Source organism: Trichosurus vulpecula, chromosome 6, assembly GCF_011100635.1.
Source record: "Trichosurus vulpecula isolate mTriVul1 chromosome 6, mTriVul1.pri, whole genome shotgun sequence".
In the NCBI taxonomy this organism is placed as follows: Eukaryota; Metazoa; Chordata; class Mammalia; order Diprotodontia; family Phalangeridae; genus Trichosurus; species Trichosurus vulpecula.
In genome coordinates, this window is record NC_050578.1 from 211,843,718 (window position 1) to 211,863,343 (window position 19,626).

At 35.2% G+C, this 19,626-nt stretch overlaps 1 protein-coding gene across 2 annotated transcripts in view; it reads left to right on the plus strand.

The window, feature by feature from the left end:
• Positions 1-19,626, plus strand: part of LETM1 (leucine zipper and EF-hand containing transmembrane protein 1) — a 74,623-nt gene that overhangs the window by 25,112 nt on the left and 29,885 nt on the right. For both annotated transcript variants that reach the window (XM_036762656.1, XM_036762655.1), the window contains exons 3-5: positions 2,604-3,057; positions 17,321-17,464; positions 17,939-18,076. In XM_036762656.1, coding sequence (XP_036618551.1) covers positions 2,604-3,057; positions 17,321-17,464; positions 17,939-18,076 — 736 coding nt within the window. The remainder of the gene's footprint in view (positions 1-2,603; positions 3,058-17,320; positions 17,465-17,938; positions 18,077-19,626) is intronic.

A 19,626-nucleotide genomic window follows, 5' to 3' on the forward strand; every position in this document is an offset into this window, starting at 1 on the left:
GATTGATAATGCACATGATCATATAGATATAGATCCCATATAGATGCCATAAATAACAGAAATCATAATAATAGCTTAAATTTATATAGTGTTACAGTTTACAGAGCTGTTCTTTAGTCCAACTCCTGGATTAATGTGGAAGCTTATGCCTCAAAGAAGTAAAAGGAAAAAAAGGCCCCATATATTCCAGAATATTTTTAGTTGCAGTAAGAAAAAAACAGAAACAAAATGGGTATCTATTGACCTGCGAATGACTGAAGAAATTGTGGGATATTTATGCTGTATGAAATGTCTAATATGAGGAATTCAGAGAAATATGAGATGACTTGAATGACAGAACCAGGACTACAGTGTACAATAAATACAGTAATAATAAGAGAAAAGAATATGAAAATGAAGAGTAATTCTGGATAATTATGCAGTTATAATGCCTAGTCATGGGCCCACAGAAAGATAAAGCATGTGCTTCCTTTTTCTTGGAAAAGCAGGGGCTGGATATGGAATATAGCTTATGCTATTAGATGACATTGTTGTCTTGTGTTGGTTTTATGTTACAAGGGAAGACCCACTGGGTATGGCTGGAGATGATTGATATTACAACAAAAGGTATTAATAAAATAAAAATTGTGGCATTTAAAAATTTTAATCATCTGAAATGAGTGTTTAAAATCATACTTCCAAATTCTAAGATTAAAAAGTGATCACTTATTAGCATGTGGATTTAGAGTATAAATGTACAGGATGAGCTTGGTGAGTTATTTTTTATTATAACCAGTACTCGAATTTGGGACATTAATGATCTCAGTTTGAGAGTCATACTTATTTTGTTTGGTAAGGGCAAAGAATTTTTGAAGGTCTCATGTACGTTATCAGAGCTAGTGCTAAGTACTTAAAATTTTTTTTCCAATTATATGTAAAGATTTTTAATTTTTAAAAAAACATTTGAGTCCCAAGTTCTCTTCCTCCCTCCCTTTTCTCCCCCCCCATTAAGAAGGTAAGCAATTTGATATAGTTAACCGTGCACAGGCATGAAACCTATTTCTGTATTAGTCATGTTGTGACCAGACCTTTATTGTGTATCTTTTTAATTTGCATTTTTATTGAGACTAGTAGTTATATGATAGAAATTGTTTTAACAGATTTATTTTGAAAAATATCAATCTTCTCTCTTATGAATGTCACCAGTGTTTGCTGAATTGCAGAAGTAGTGCTTGGCTCTCTTGTCACCTGGTGATATCTACTAGTATTCTAGGCCTAAGTGTTAGGAGGAACCTATTAAATTACAAATGTCACTTGTGTAGGAAATTTTTTCCCTACCTTTATCTTGTTCTGGATGGGAAGGATTTGATGCAATCAGCATGTAATCCGCAAACTGATCTGGAGGACCTCCTTATAGAAAATTCCTCTTCAGTTTGGATTTAACACCGAATCTTTTCCCTAACAATGGTGAACACAAACACTTGGTTAAGGAAGAGACATTTAAGGTTTTATAGTATTAATGATGTTTAGGTGTGAAGCGAGTGCATGTGTGTGTGTGTGTGTTTAAACAAATTTTTGGTTTCTCATTCTTTGCTTCTCAACATAATTTTCCAAATTTTATTTGCCTATGACCCTTACCTATGACCAAATTTGCATTAAGGTCAAATATCAAAGTATTAATTGATTTAATTTGGAGGGTCTTAGGGGGTGGTGGTGAAGTCCTGTAGGCAAGGATGTGCAGATTTGGATGTATAGGTCTTGACTTTGGGAAAAACTATGGAAAATAGCTACACTTAGAGAGGCAAGGTAAGAGAGGCAAGGTTGGTGAGATATCCAGAATGGTGTGGGATTGGGAAGGGCTGGTTTATGACATTAACTGCAGAGAAGTTGAGGACGATGAGACTGAATCATTTATACTTTGAATGTAACCCCCTTGTGTTAAAAATTTACAAGCAGTTAACAAAAATTAAACTAGGAATTTTATCTTTTATACCAAATTATAGAAGGGAAAATCCTTCCTCCCCTTTTTTGAAGAATTGTATTATGGGGATATTTTGGAGGCTAATGGTTCCTGAGAATCACACATTCAGAGCCTACCTATTGACCATAACCTTGATTTATACTTCTTTGGGGTACCTTGGGATTTAGGAGGAAGAGGAAACCCTCTTAGTTGGATGTAGATCAATCTCATAATCCTGTCATCATTGGTGTCATGTCTTAACCGATTGAGCTAGCCTGTCAGACCACTTCTGTCTTTTCTTTTTGTTCAAGCTCTGTAGGAACCAGGAGGCCAGAGACTACAAAATTTCCCTTTAATATTATTTACATAGCTTTATGGTAATAGAAAAGTAGTTTGTTTCTTGACTCAAGAAGGGATTTTTTTTCAGTAAATAGTTTACAGTAAATTACTCTGAAGACATTTTAACATGAAGCATTTAGTTAATATGTTGTTGTCTTAACTGATTTTAACATTATTTGTCTAGAGCTACTTTATACAGGTATTTTTTGACAAAGTATGGTGTATTAGTTTAATTCATCTTGCTATATCTATATATGGTTTTTAGATTTTAAGTTAAACTCCTCGATTGCTCACTGTACTCTCTCTCTTTCTTTCTTTTTTAAAGGAATATTAAGTTTGGTTGTTGCACTTATGTCCACCCTGTTTACATTTCCTTCAAAAGTGATCACTTAAACTGTTGGACTAAAAAACCAGAACAAGCATATATGGTAATAAGATCTCCTAAATTATGGACGCCTCTTTCCGGTTTGCGCTCTCTGGAACCTCCACATGTTTCTGTGCGGTGCTTGCATTCTTCTTGTCCCCTTCAAGATGACTCGGTAGTGGAAAAGTCCCTGAAGTCTATTAAGGATAAAAATAAGAAGCTTGAAGAAGGTGGGCCTGTCTACAGCCCCACTGTAGAGGCACCTGTGAAGAAATCACTTGTTCAAAAGGTTGTGGATGAGTTGAAGCACTATTATCATGGCTTCCGGTTGTTGTGGATTGATACTAAGATTGCTGCACGGACACTGTGGCGAATTCTCCATGGTAGCACCTTATCTCGGAGGGAGCGGAGACAGGTAACAGGGAGTGAATGTCTTTGATTGCCTGTGTTTGATTTTGCTTGGTTTCATGTTGCTTTAAACATTCTTTAATTTGAGGGTTAGGAACAGATAAGTTATTTCTGTGTAGGATTGTGTAAATGCCTCATGCCTTATAAGGACTAATTCATGATTATTCTTGTATGGAAAAAAAGGTCCTTTTTCCCTTTCTCCCCTTTTCTTTTTAAGTGTAAAGACTAACATTTTGAGAGTTAATTCAAGGTAATCTATAGGCCAGTGGCCTTTCTAGATGATTGGACTAGATGGTAGAAGACTTAAATCTCTTCTTGCTGAGTATCCTAGGGATTTAAATGCATCATTGCTCTCCTCCACTTAAAGAAGGGAATAAGCCTATTCTCTCAACCTATTGTGTAGGAATTTTTAAGGAGATTTCACTGAATACATTTTGTTAAGTTCTCTATGCTCTTGGTGTTGTAATGTATGTGTGTGTATGTGTATATATATATATATATATATATATACACACATATATATGAATAACTGGTTTGAAGTGTTAGTACTTATTAGGGAAACAAAATTAAGACAATTTAATGCCCCCAGATTTAAATTTTAGGTATATTTTAAACTAATGATATAATCATAGTAATACTCAGATGTTTAATACTCTAGACAAAAGCATTAGTAGAATATAATTTTTTTTAAATAATTTTCAGTGAGTGCTGTAAAGGGATGTGTCTGAAAAATATATTGGATTTTTATCAGTTTTCATCTTATTAAACTTGTAGAAGAAAACAAATATGTTTTCCTGTTCCAGGATAGCCTTTTAGATGCTGGTCTGTTTCCTGAAAATGGATGTAAGAGTAAGAGACTTGGAAGGACAGATGAACTTTGTGTACCCCCAAAACAATAAAGTTGAGACTTTGGTGGAAAAGAGGAAGGATACACAGATTGCTACTTTACCACATCAAAGTCTTGGACTCCCCTGGTCTAAGACCGTATGTTAATTTGTTCACTACTTGAAATTTAATGAAACATTATCCTCATTTGGGTATTAGGAATAAAAAAGAGAAACTTTATGAATTCCAAATCCTTAGACAAGTGTGTACATAAGCACAACCTTTGAAAAGAAAATAATAGAATACTTTGTTCAGATCTCATGTTTAAAACATTTAATGACCATTTGCTGGTTATAAGTTTTATATTTTTTTATTATGTCTTGTTAAAAAGAATAGAATGTTTGGTTGTGATCTATAAAAACATGTAATTTCTAATTCAACTTTTCAAATTTTAATAGGTTATTTTTTATTTGATATTTTTTCACATAGCTTTTATGGAGGGGAAATGCAAAATATCTGAATCCAAAAAATCCAAATATCCAAATAATCTTAGGTAGTAAATAAACTCAAGTTTGAATGATTTAATTGGTAGACTATTTTTTTAGGTGTAATTCATATCATTGATTAGTTGGGCATGTCAGAACTATATTGTTGAGCATTTATTTTTGTCAATATATGTTTTGTTATATGCATTATGTTTTGAGTCATGTGTTTATTGATCTGTGGGCTAATTTTAGCATCAGTACCGGGAATTATACATATATTTCATAGTTACTGACCTGAATAACATGTAAGGCTAATTATCTTAGTAGATGCCTGCTTTATTGAAGAGTTCAAAATTGAGGTTCTTAATGTTGAGTGTATAAATAAAAACTTTTAAGAAAATCTAGTGTATAAATATGGTGCTAATTTTTTATGTGGTTTTTTTTTTAAAGGTCTAGTAGTATGTTGTTTTTCCTGAAGTGTTTCAGTTGGGAACTTTTAAACAGCAAAGATCAAAGGAGTAGTATCCTTATGACAATTCAGAGTAGTAGCAGGAAACTTTGACACAATGAACCTTTAGAATTTAAGAACCTGGGGAGTTGGGCAGATTGACAGCAAATTTGGTGTGTAATGTCTCCAAGGGTTTTTGTTTTGTTTTTGTTTTTTAGATCAATGAAGCAACTAATTAGACTGAACATGTAGAGTATTTCAGTTCACTTTGGAAACGTCTGAATAAATGAATTTCGTCTTTACATTTCTGTACAAGTGTAGTCAGTGGCATAGGCTTTGGGGATGTTGAGGAGCAGAGCTGTTTCCTGGAGTTTTTCCCCTCAGTTTAAGATTGCATATTCATTGTAATTCGATGTTGGATGTATGATCAGAGATCTCTTCTGAAGGGAAAATGTATCCATAAAAGGGTAACATTAAAATAATTGAAGTTGTGCATTGCAGACCATATGGTGTTTCTTGCCTTTTTTCAGGGAAGTAACTGGCAGCTCATTATATTGTCAGCCAGCCTTTTGTCTCTCTCATTTTCTGAAGCATGACCCTGCCAATGGGGAGTGTTCTAATGATGGTTCTATTCCTGGCTGGAGTGAAAATGGGAGAAATGCCATTAATGTATGTTAGACATTTAATTTCAAATAGTTCAGAAAATAGCTGCAAACAATAATTTTTACAAGTCTTGATGTTAAAAATATTTTGTCAACTTTATAAAAAATTTCATTTTCCATAAATGTAGAGTCTTTCAGAAACTTAAGTTTTAAGAAAGGAGACATTGTCAAAAATCTGATTTTATTTTTTTCAGTATTTTTACTTTTCAGAAGGCCATGAATAATTGACAATGTTCATGGAAAACTTTAGAATTACATAACTAGATCAATTTTTATAGTAATAATACCTGAATTTTTTTATAGCAGTTTATAAAATGCTTTCCTCACAATCCTAAGGGACAGTGGTGCAAGTTTTTTTCTTCCAGTTTTCCATATGAGGGGACAGAGACTCAGAAGAACTACTTTGCTGGGTAAATGCTAGAGTGAGGCCTGGAGCCCAGGGCCTCTGATTCCACCTCTGCCTCCTGGGGTGTGTTATCATGTACACCTTGGAGCTCAAAAAAGAATCACAAATTGCCTACGAGAAGCTGCTGTGTGAAAGGTCTCTCTCTCAATTCATCTTGGGAAGTTCCATTGTTTTGCTCTCCTTTGCCTAAAATAGGAGGAGATGGTGACATAGAGAACAAGAAGGGGAGCATATCTGTCCTAGAGCCATTGTCTGCTGCCTCCGTTTTTCTCCTTCAGAACAGGAAATGAATGTAGCACGTATGAAACCGTCTGCCATCAGTTGTTAAGTGGCAGACATTTTGAAACATAGCTATCTCTAATAGGTAGAAAATAAATTGAATGATATGTAATGATTTAGCATGTAATATAGTGATGTGGGTACCATAAGAGGGAACAGAAGAATTTGAATAAAATATCAGTAATTATAATACTTGCAGAAAAAGTCTTCTTTTAGTGTCTCATTGTGGTGCAGTGCAGAATCCCTGGCAGGTTTTATGAAAATGAAAAGGCTTCGTGTAGGTCAGGTTGTACTTCTTGGCATCTGAAGACTAGCCTGGCTATGTTTGGGCAAACTCGTTAAATGGCAGGCTGTAGGGTATGGATGCTTTCAGCCGTGGCACCTCATGAAAACTATCAACTAAGGCAGAGAAAACTTTCAGTCTCCATCCGTGGAGAGAACATCTACCCTGATGACATCATAGATCTTTGAGGGATTGAAAAAGAGAAAAATCATATATAGAAAATAATGATAGGATGAAGTACGTATGATGAGAAACTGAGGTTCATTTAAAGAAGCCCCGCAGGAAATGCGGCCAAATGAAATCATGGATATAAATTGCTTGGCTAATCTGAAAGCACTAGGTAACTAGAATGTCAGTCTGACCATTATTAAAAAGAAGCTGTGGAAATTACATTTGTATTGAGGATCACAATAATAGAGAGGTAGACATTATTTTGCAGTTAAATATACATGGATTAGAGGCTTTTCTGGAAAGTTCTTAAAATTTCTGTTTTATATTCTTCCATTTTCCCATTGACTTCCTTAAAAAACAGGAGAAATATCCCTGTGCTTACCCTAGAGTATAATAAAATCACGTTTAGAGGATGGCAGAATTTTTTTAATCGATTTTACAAATTCGAATATTAATAGTTCTCATCATGTTACAAAGTAATATTGAAACTAGACATAATAGTTGTAGTCAATGTGGAAGGTGTTATTATAGAGAGAAGTAGAAGTTGTTAGCCTTAATGGCTTCCTGATCTAGCTTTGTCTCTGTACTATTTCAGCTGGTCAGTACTTCTAATTTTACATTAAGATAATTTCTCTATGGATCTCTTTTTTCCTCTTGGCCTGTCTCAGATGTTTGCTGGTCATTTTCTGTACATCTTTGGTTTTTTTAACCTTGAGATCTGGTGTTCCATATCTTTGGTCATATTAAATGCCAATCCTTGATCAGTTGATCATGATGGCCATTCTTATTCCTATGTGGTCTGGTTGGTAGTCACACCAGGCAGGGGATGTGCACTAAGGGAGGGAGGCTTTGTTATCTTACTGGCTCCCAGAGATATCAATGATGATCTTTAATTTTTTTTCTTAAAATATTTCAAGTTGTGCTGGGGAGCATCCTGAATTCTACCCTCGTCCTGAATTCTGTGGCCTCTATTTTTCCTTAGATTTTAGCTGTTGAGGAGACTCTCGTCCCTCAGTCCCCTCAATTAGAGCTTTAGCTATTTTCTTTTTCTTTTTCTTTTTTTTTTTTTTGCTTTAGCTATTTTCAATAAAGATTTAAGTTAGATCTGACTAGAGATGAGTGTTTGGAATAACAGACATGAGACTTGGCAGCTTTGGCAATTTGCCTAAATTTTAGGCAAATTGATTTATGATGGAGAATTTTCTGCATATTTGCTTACTTTATTTCAAGGGATAACTGAATAGTAATCTGCTTGGCCTGGTGATTTTTGAGTGAACTATAAATATTTATTCAACAAACACCTATTATGTACCTGCTAAAGCACTATTTTAGGCACCAAGATGAACAAAGACAAAAATGAAACAGTCCCTGACTGTTAGCTTACATTTCATTGGCTGTGCCAATATGAGACACATCTCTTATTTTTAGCTATTTTGAAAATGATGGTAGTAGATTTGCAAGCCTTGGTTGGTTGCTTAGAGTTAAAGAGTCTCCTTTTATTTTCTTTCTGAGTAGCTTGTGTCTTGGGGTCTAGTTTTGGTATAAGGACTTGCGTAGATAAAATTTAAAATTTAAATATGTATTAAATTTTTCTGCCTTTTGAAATTTAACTTAAAATACAGCTAAGTACAGTTTTATCAGTAAACATCACCTAATCATTCATAGTATGCTGATTATGTGAAAGAAAGATTATTCTCCATTGATGCAGACTATTAGACTGTCAGGTGATAAAATAATTTATTAAAAATGTTTTGCATAATATCTAAGTTTATTAACTTACATGTCATTTTGTATCTAGCAATTAATTACATTGTTAAATTACTCTCATCTGACAATTCTTGCTGCAAAGTGTATGGTCTCTTTAGTTTTGAGGTACTTTAAACTTCCATTCTTAAGCCCTCAGGTTTCTGGAATGACTGACTGTACTAAAGTTCATAGCAGTGGGGGCAGAAGAGGGCTTAGACTTTGGCTGCAAACTGCTTTTTGTGACCCAGCAACAAAGGAATTCCTCAGAGTAGAGCTGAAGCTCGGACCTGGTGCACTGTGCTGGGGATTTTGCTATGTAGAAGAAGAGCAGTTTCAGTGTGATGGTGATGAGGAAGAAATGCTGGAGTCTTGTGGGATAAGTGATAAGGTATAAAAGAGCTAAGAAAAAAGGGATAGATAAATGGGAGTGGTTAGGAGCTCCTGGGACAGGTAAGAAGCAGGTGTGTTGATACTGGAAGAGGAGGAAAACTCTGATAAAGTAATAGAAGGCATACCTTTGTGGGCTTAAAATAGCCACCTGTGCGGCCCCTCAAAGGACTTTGAAGGAGTAAGGTATCTTTTCCCTGCCATTCAATAACAATCCTGTGACTGCTGAGAAAGACATGAGATGTTTCACTGTGTGGCTGGAAGTGAGACCAGGAATAATCATACTGTGCCTCTGTGACCCTTGGAAGATGTTAATAGACAGACATGATTTCACCAGTATGAGAGGCAGCCAGCACTGTGTACAATAATGTCTTTTAGTATGGTGATAATTCTGGAAGCCATGAAAGGGTTGGTAGACCACTGTAATTGGGAAGACAGCTTAGACACAGTTAGCTCAACAGAAACTCCCTTGACCTGACTCCTCTTTACCTCTTTCTGTGTTCATCCATTCTTTTTTCCTTCTCTTTAATTTCAAAGGATATAATCCTCTGTGTCTTAGCTCCTTCTCCCTGACCTATAAAACATTCAGTTCTCCCCTATGCTAACCCCCCAAAGAGGACCTCCCAATCTAAAACCCCAGTTTTTCCCTTAACTGTGTTCCCAGTTCAAGAGATCATCTTACCTCTCTTTTCACCACCAAATTTCTGAAAAGAGTAGTTTCTACTTTCCATTTACATTTTACCTACTTGTTCTTCAGCTCCTGGAAAGGTAGGTTAGGACCAGGTGACAAAGGGCTTCAAAAGCTAAGCAGAGGAGCTTATATTTTATTCTAGAGGCAACCGGATGCCATTGGAATTTGTTGAATAGGAGAGTGTCGAAAGAGTAGAGGGCCCCAGGATATATCCTTGAGGCAGACCTTTAGTTAGGGCTTGATACTGATGATAAACCAGTAAGAAAGAGCAGAGAAGAGTAGAACCAAGAGAAAGCAAGGTCAGGAAAACCTTGAGGAGAGAGTATCCAGGAAATATTGGCCAACACTATTGAAAGTTGCAGAGATTGAGGATTTAGAGTAAGGGTTGAGGAGAATGGAGGATGACCTTACGTGGTTTTAAGATGAAGAGAAGAGAAAACAATGGAACTTTTGGTAGATGGTCTGATTTCTCAGTGCAGTGCTCTATTATTCAGCCAAGGTCTCTATTTTCTCCTCACCTGAGAAGGGTGAAAAGGGTAGTGTGAGAGGGAGATCTGAGAAGAATAGACTGTCTCTGTGGGGATTGAGAAAGAGAATCAATTAGGGAGGATTAAAAAAATTATCTTGCTATGGTTAGGGGCCATTTGAGATTAGAAAACATAAATGCCTAGTGAATTTAGCTTCTCATTTGCGTGATTTCCTCAAGCTTTGGTAGTAGTATGTTAGAGTTGAAGAGGTGGATGGTAGGAATAATAGATTGAAGTTTGGCACATTGTGCATTTGGGTAGTGCTGTGTAGAGGAGCAAGGGATTAGAGAGCAGAGAACAATGTAAAGTTGAGATGGGGAAGGGGGGAAGTGAGGTTCGAGTGGTGTTGATAGCCAGAGGACACTGCGGAATGGAGAGTGAATGGCTAAATGAGGATGAAGAATAGGGTTAGGAGGGGTACATTCTACAGGGAGAGATGGACTATGATAGGAGGCTGTGATCTGAAAAGAAGAATTTCAGAATTTTATTGTGTTGTGGAACACTTGTGGATGATGGACAGATCAATAGTGTGATTATCCAGGTGTGAGGGTGAGGTATCAGTCGTGGGCATCTACTAGATTAAGGAACTAGGAGCTTAGAACGTTTGAGAAGACACCAGTAGGTGTGCTACAATCCCCTTGTATCAGGGAAGAAGTTGGGATGGAGAGGGAGAATGTGCTATTAGGATCCTGATTGCATAATACCTTTTGCTGAATGATGGTAGCAAGGGGAGAGTCCAGACTGCATCTCTTGGAGTTGGAGGTAGGAAAAGGAAACACAGACCTTCCCTTCTCTTATGCCCTCTCAGCCTCACACTGCCTTGGTGGAAATGAGTGATGAATTTGCCTTTAGTTGCTTTAGAGAAGCTAGTTGATATTTCATGTTGTTTCCACAAAGCAATGGATGTGAACTCTCAGAGAGGTTGTGTCGTGTGTCCTTTCTTGGGTTTAGTTAAGAACTTAGGTTTCAGTTCTTACTCCACACTTAAAAGCTGTAGGACCATGGGCAGTTACTTAGCTTAGAGGACCTGGGGTTTCATGTCTATAAAATAAGCATAGTAATATTTGTATAACATGTTTTAAGAGTTATGAGAATCGGATGAAGTCAATAGTAATAACTTATGTAAAATGCTCTCTGAATGTGAGCTATTGTGGTTTATTGGGGAAATTCTTTTTAAAATGTTTTTAATTTTTTCCCCAATTACATGTTAAAACAATTTTTAACATTTTAATTTTTATTATTTTTGGAGGGGGGAAGGCAGGGCAGTTGGGGTTAAGTGACTTGCCCAAAGACACACAGCTAGTAAGTGTGTCAAGTATCTGAGGCTGGATTTGAACTCAGGTCCTCCTGACTCCAGGGCCAGTGCACTTTTCACTTTTTTCTAAATTCTGTCCTCTCTCCCTCCCTTCCCTTCCCTTCCCTCTCCCTGAGATGGTAAGCAGTTCAGATATAGGTCATACATGTGTAATCATGTAAAACATTTCCATATTAGTAATTTTGTACAAGAAAATTCAAATAAAAGAAAAAGAATAAAAGAAAGGGAAAAATAGCATGCTTCAGTCTGTATTCAAACAATATCAGTTCTTTCTCTGGAGTTGGATAGTATGCATCATCATTAGTCCTTTGGATCTTGGATCATTGTATTGCTGAGAATAGCTAAGTCGTTCACAGTTCTTATTGTACAATATTACTGTTGCTGTGTGCAATAATCTCCTGATTCTGTTCACTTCACTTTGTATCAGTTCATGTAAGTCCAGGTTTTTCTGGAATCATCCTGCTTGTTATTTCTTATAGCACAATAATATTCCATCACAATCATGTCACATTCCCCAATTGATGAGCATCTCATCTATTTCCATTTCTTTGCCACCACAAAAAGAACTGCTATAAATATTTTTGTACAGATGGGTCCTTTTCCCTTTTTTTTTTTTTAAATATCTTTGGTAAATAGACATAGCAGTTGGTATTGCTGGATCAAAAGGTATAACCTTTTGGGCACAGTTCCAGAATTGCTCTCCCGAATGGTTGGATCAGTTCACAACTCCACTAGCAGTGCATTGATATCTCAGTTTTCCCACATCCCCTTCAACATGCATCATTTTCCTTTTTTGTAATATTAGCCTATCTGATAGCTGTGAGGTGGTATCTCAGAGTTGTTTTAATTTGCATTTATTTAATCAGTAGTGATTTAGAGCATTTTTTAATATGACTATAGATAGCTTTGATTGTCTGAAAACTTCCTATTCATATCCTTTGACCATTTATCAACTGGAGAATGACTTGTATTTTTTTATAAATTTGACTCAGTTCTCTACATATTTGAGAAACGAGGCCTTTATCAGAGATATTTGTTGCAAAATTCCCCCACAGTTTTCTGCTTTCCTTTTAATTTTCATTGCATTGGTTTTGTTTGTGCAAAACTTTTTAATTTTATATAATCAAAACTATTTTATAATGCTCTTTATATTTTCTTTTGTCCCAAATTCTTCTCTTACCCATAGATCTGACAGATAGATTATTCCATGCTCTCCTAATTTGCTTAAGGTATTACACTTTATGTGTAAATCAGCAATTTATATTAGTTGAATTAGACTTTCTAGTTCTTAGGGAGATTACATGGGTATTTTCATTCATATATAAAATAGGTCAGTATTCCAATTCTTTGAGAATTTTGTCCTAGGATTATGGTTTACTCCTTTCTTCAGAAATAGTAACTTAAAATAATTTTTTTAATTGTTTTTGCTTTTTGTGTTACCAGAATTTCTTTCAATAACCTTCCTTATCCCCTTCCCAGAGAGCTTACCTCATATAACAAATAATTTTTTTAAAGAAAAAAATGGTATAACTGTTAAAGAGAATGTATTAATCACAGTGGAATTTATCACCGTAATGCTTCTAAGAATTTGTAACGTTTTCCTTTTTTATTCAGTACCTTCTAATTTCTGTGTGGAAAAAAAAGCAGAATTCATAGAAGACTTAAGCTGATTTGGAAACTTACACTATTGTCTATAGTGTTCAGATGTGTTTGATGGTTGTACGTGTTGCTTTCAAGAGACCCATTTATAAGAATTGGGATTTGTCCACATCTATGAAAGCTTCTTAGAGGATTCATTGTGAATTTTAAGACTTTGCTAAACATACAAGCTAATAATAAAAGACTATTCATTTAAAGGATTGACAAAAGTTAACTTGTAGAGTTGGACTGGGTAGCAAACAGCCTTGCTTGGTTGAAATATTTTTTTTTTAAGGTGAGAAAAACTATAATTTATTTTTTTAAAAGAACGTTTACATTAAACAGCAAAAGATCTATGGAATTCAGTGTGAACTCAGAAAAATTTTGTAAAGGCACAGGATAGATTGTTCTCATGTTAACTAGAAAGATCCTAAACCTCTGCCTCCTTAATTTTGTTATCTAAAATATCATTTGGAAAGTTTAGCAATACACCTGAGCAGAAAAAGTTTTTTTTAAACACATATTAAGAAAGTAAAAATTTACATTTAATGAATTTAGCATTATACAATTTTTATTAAAAATTTTTTTATTTTCAATTTCAAATTCTGTATCATGAGCCCTTTGGAGTTGTGGTGGATCATTGCATTGATCAAAGTTACTAGGTCTTTGACAGTTGAGTAACTGTACAGTATTGATGTTACTGATTAGGTTGTTTTTTCTGGTTCTGCTCACTTTATTTTTTATCAGTTCATGTAAGTCTTTACATTTTTTTCTGAAACCATTCCCTTCATCATTTCTTATAGTATAGTGCTATTCATTACATTTTTATATCATAACTTGTTTAGCCATTCCCCAATTGAGGGGCAACTCCTCAGTTTCTACTTCTTTGTAAGCACAAAAAGATCTGCTATAAATGTTACATGGTAAATGGTACATATGGGTCCTTTTCCTTTTCCTTTTATCTTCTTGGGATATAGACCTAGTAGTGATATTGTTGGGTCACAGGATATATACAGTTTTATAGTCCTTTGGGCATAGTGGCAAATTTTTCTGCAGAATAGTTAGACTAATTGATAGCTCCTGCAACAGTTCATTAGAGCACCTATTTTCCCTTAACTCCTCCAGCATTTTTCATTTCTGATAGATGTGAGGTGGTACCCCAGCATTGTTTTAATTTGTAATTCGCTAATAATGATTTAGAGCATCTTTCCATATGACTATAGAAAGCTTCAATTTGTTCTTTTGCAAATTGCCCAAACCATATCCTTTGACCATTTATCATTTGAGGAATGGCTCCTAAAAATTGTCTCAGTTCTCTATACATTTGAGAAATGAAACCTTCGGAGAAACTTGCTGTAAATATTTTCTCCCACTTTATTGCTTTCCTTCTAATTTTGGCTGCATTGGTTTTGTTTGTACAAAAATTTAAATTTTATGTAATCAAAATTACCCAATTTACCTCCTGTGAACCTCTATATCTCTTGTTTGTTCATGGAATTCTTCCCCTATCCATGGAAATAATAGGTAGTTTCTTCTATACTCCCTTAATTTGCTTATGTTATCATGTCTAAATTATGTATCCATTTTGGTATATGTTGTGTGAATGTTGGTCTGTGCCTAGTTTCTGCCAAACTACTTCCCAGTTTTCTCAGTAGTTTTTGCCAAATAGTGAGTTCTTGGCCCCCAAAGCTGAGATCTTAGGTTATCAAACATCAGTTTACTGTGCTCCTTTGCTTCTCTGTATTGTATACATAATCTATTCCATTGATCAATCGTTCTATTTTCTTATCCGGTAGCAAATTGTTTTGATGATTAACACTTCGTAATATAGTTTGAAATCTGGTACAGTTAGGCCTTTATACTTTTTTTCACTGATTCTTGCGATAGTCTTGACCTTTTGTTCCTAGCACTATAGGATAATATAAGTAAACAATTTCTGCAACAACCTTAGAGTAGCTCATTGCTACTTTTGGGGGCCCTTTAAATTTGTAATTCTTTAATTGTTAATCTGCATCTGTGTATTTTTTATACTCTATTTCTTACAAGTATAAGCATGAATCTTCAAAAATATTAGCGAGGATTTAACATTCCTTAGCCAAAAGTTAGTCATCTCTGTCATGTACATTTTATGTTACAGTTTTTTATCATTTTTTTCTTTAACGTATACTTATTAGGATCATCTTGCAATTAATATCCACTTAATATTTTAATGAACAGTAGAAAGCTATCCTTATTCCAGATGTCATATTTCTTTGTTTAGAAAGTTCCTTAATATTTTCCCTTTTCTTTTTCTTTAACATTAATTTTTCCTTTTTCGAAATTGTTAGTAAGGGAGTCATTAATTCAAAGAATTTATGAAATATTTTGCTTACTTCAGGTCCAATAGCTATCACCCAACTGACTTTTAATACTAATAACACTGTTTTAGGCCATGAAATCTTTGTTTCATGATGAATTCTGAGAAAGAGAGGACTGTACTTAAAGACATGATTGTATTCCCCAAGTAAACAAGTAGCGATTTCAGTTTGCATGCAGAGCTTTATTCCATGTCATTTCAGTATTTTGTCAGGGCTTTTCTTCCTCCTTGATTTCTGAGATTCTGCCTGGATTTAAGGATTTCAGCAACAGTATTTTAATTTCATTATGTTAGCTCCAGAAAACAACTCATTTGTTGAACTACACACATTGTTCATGATAAGCTAGAGATTTAGCAAGACAGTGACTGTTTTGTTTACCATCAGATTGGCACATTGACCAGATTGCAGAGGCTTTGTTGTGTCTCTTACTAGCTGAGCCTGTAGCACATTTAATTCCTGCTTCTAGTTTTCTAAGTTTGCCTTCATCCACTTAGGTATCAACTCTAGATTCTAGTCCACTTGTATCATCACTTCAGGGTTCTAATAGATGCATTCTATTTATCACTTTTACTTTTACTTCTAATTCCTAGTCAAGTGTTCTCACCATTACTGCCTGCATTTCAGAGAAGTCTGAATCTCATTAATTTTTCTTCTTGACTTAGAATTTTCTTCTTGTGTTTCGTAGCTTATCTGCAGAAACTAAAAAATGCTTATCTCTCAAGGATTCCCTTTGAGAAGCAAATTCTTTATTGTTCACTTGAGATATAATGGAAACACTTGAGTCAAGATCATTTAAGATTGATGCAACAAGAAACTCATTGTCTCATAGTTCAAATGGTGTAGGAGAAAGAAAGATATGCGCTGTGTAACATGTTAGTAGCAACCTCTGGAAGCATGAGTTTGTTACATAGCAGATCGATGGTAAATCCCACTCCAGTCATCACCTGCATTGAACAAGTCTCTAGAACCAGTTGAGTCTTAGCAAAAAGAGTCCTTGTAATCTAGATCATATTGTACAGTTTTAGGTGTTGGGTAATTATCTTTAAGGCCTACAATATGTTTTGTAGATCTCTTTGTGTAAATTATAGTATTACTTGCCCCTTCTTTGATCAGCTCAATGTTCTTGGTTTTCTTTCTTTTCTTTTTTTTGGAGACACTTGCGGATAAGTAACTTGCCCAGGGTCACACAGCTAGTAAGTGTCTGGGGCTGGATTTGAACTCAGGTCATCCTGACTCCAGGGCCTGTTGCTTTATATCCACTGTGCCACCTAGCTGCCCCAGTGTTCTTGGTTTTCAAAAACCTTGAAAGGAAAATGGATTAGCCTCATCTAGATCTTCAAGCTTGTTACCTTGTTGGTGAGTCCTGTGTTGCTGGTGTAAGATGTCCCCTCCCAGCCTCACTTCTGCTGTGGACATGACTGGATCTCTATTACCTGGGCAGTCATGGCTATTCACTTCACCTTGACTCAGCTCACTTGGGCTTGGGACCCTTTCCTTTTCTGCCTCCTCCTCTTTGGTTCCTTGCCTAAAATGGGAAGTGTGAGCTGCCTACCTTAGATAATCTGTAAAAGGTTAACTTTCTATGCTTTAAAGCACCTATAATACATAGCCATATTATTGTTCTATTGATGAATATATATTAGCATGCTTATACTGTGTGAATTAACATGCCTTAAAAAAGAAAAGAGGTTGTGTGTGGCTTGATTTTACCTTTTTGAAAAAATTACATCAAAATTTGTAGAATGTATGTCAAAACTCATAGATTCAGAAACTTCGATTTTAAAGGAATTCAAGATAGAACTAGATGGAGTCCCTCTAGTCTAGCCATTATTTGAAGCCAGAAACCTTGTACAACATCCCTGGCAAATGGTTTTCTAGCCCTGCTTGAAGATCTCTAGGAACAGAACCACTTGATACTTTTTGGCGTTAACTTCTAGGCAGCTCTTCCTTATAATGTAGTTGTCACTGATTTTTATGTAGGAAAAAACATTCTTCCTCTCTAAAAAAATAATTCTTTTCAGTTACCCACTAATATTTTTCTTTTCCCCAGTTTCTTCGGATATGTGCTGATCTTTTTCGCCTGGTCCCTTTCCTAGTCTTTATTGTGGTCCCATTCATGGAGTTCCTGCTTCCGATTGCTGTTAAGCTCTTCCCGAATATGTTACCATCAACGTTTGAGACACAGTCCATAAAGGTAATAGTAAATATGAGTCAAAAGAAGCTAGTTTTTGAATGATTTTTAAAATTGCTTAAAACTTTGCAGTTCATTGGCCACATTTCAGATGTTAACTATAGTTGTCCATTTGGAAGCTTTGTGTTAACTTTATATTGCAGTGATGTAATTTTCAGCATACTTACAGATTTCCTCATTATGCTGTTCTGCTTTAAGTAAAATAAATTTTTTTGGTGATCTGTATTCCAAAGTGAAATAATAGGGAAGCTGTTTTGTTTCTTTGGAGCCACCCATAACAAAATGGTCCATTTCTGCCAATGAGATGGCAGCTCACCTGTTTCTGCAGATTCATAATGGCCACCCTTTAGTGAGGAGACATTGATATGGTAGTTACTCTCAAGTGAGATACAGCAGAGCGAATTTCAGAATGAAAATGTATTTCTGAGATAGGCCATTGTCAGCTAAAGCTTCCTTTTTTTTTTTTTCCCTTTATAGGAGGAGAGATTGAAGAAAGAATTGAGAGTAAAACTTGAAGTGGCTAAATTTCTTCAAGACACAATTGAGGAAATGGCCTTAAAAAACAAAGCTGCTAAAGGAAATGTTACAGAAGACTTCTCAAAATTTTTTCAAAAGGTGAATATGATCTCTCAAGTGTTTACCTTGTTTTGTTTTAGAATATTTGTCTGATTTTATGCATTTGAAGCTATTTCCATAAGGAACTTAAAACAGTTGAGAATTTTTGTAATGTTATCTGAAATCTGTCTTTCTTGCTTGCTTACTTTTTCACTTTGGACATTTATTAGAAGGAAAATTTACAATGAAATTTTATTACTGTTAAATCTGAAATTTAATTAAGCCTTGATGGAAGGGCATTAGACTGACTTGGGTTATAACCTTAGTCCTGCTATGGTATAGTCGTGGGACCATAAACAAGTTGTCTTTCCTCGTTAGAGGTAATAATCCTTTTTTGTATTTATGTTTATGAATAAACACAATTTACTCATTAAAAAAAGTCACCACAGTTTTTTCAGTCCAATATTTTCACAGAGGCAATTTAATTCAGCACTAGGCTAAGCTCCAATCTGTATTTAACAGTTATTATAGTCGTGATATAAGAAGGCCCAGTAGAATTGATGATAATTTCCCCATTTGTAAGATGAGAAAAATAATAATCACTCAGTCTGTCACAATACTTCTGAGGCCCCATAGCACAGTGAAGAAGAGGGACAGACTTACCTGAGATTCAGCAGAAAAGCTGGGACGACGCATTATGCTGGTCCCATGATACCCGGACATATGCACATGCTTTTTTATTCTCTCCCACAAAGCTTCAAACCAAGAACAACTGCTTTCTTGACAAGTGGAATAGTAACAAGAGCTAAGCAGACAGAGGCTTCGATTGGAGTTGATACAATGATAGAGCCATAATGTGTTTCATTCTATTTGAAGGGATCTGAGAGGACTTGCAGGAAGTAGCCTCATTTTGAGCCAGCATGAGATTCCTTTTGAAGTACGCAAGTAAGAGTTTAGTCTGTGTTTTAGAGATAAAAAAAATAGACAAGTTAAGAGTTGGAAGAGATCATCTGTTCCCCTCACTTTAAAGAAAAGGAAACACACCCAGAGAAGTGACTTGAAACAGGAGCAAAAATAATAATAAATGATACCTTTAAAAGGGTAAAGTTTCACTTTATTTGGAAATTGCACTTGTATTTGATAGTTTTTCTATTGAAATGTTACCAATGAAGTGGTATTTTACATACTACCAAAATCTATCCATGTTTGCACATCTCAAATTAGCAAAAATTGGACCTGTGCTGACATTTCTGCTTTTAAAACAATATTTGACTAAGAGAAATCATTATTACTCACTATTAATCTATCAAAATTTTATTTGTTGATCTGGCCAAAGTAAAACATAGTTTTTATCCTCACTCCACTGCTGCCAAGACTTGATTTTTGAAACATATTTGATGATTTTCTCCAGTATTTTCTCGTAAAGTCAGAATACACAGTCATCAAGTTAAATTCTGAGTATCCATCATTTCTTGTCATCCTAGTTTTCAATCCCAGTTAACTGAAATGCAATTGAGAAATCATAAGAGAGAAAGGTCTTTTAATTTGCAAGGAGTCTTGTAAATTAAGAGGGCTTGGATCTTTGGGAAAGGTTCTGTCTTCAACCATGT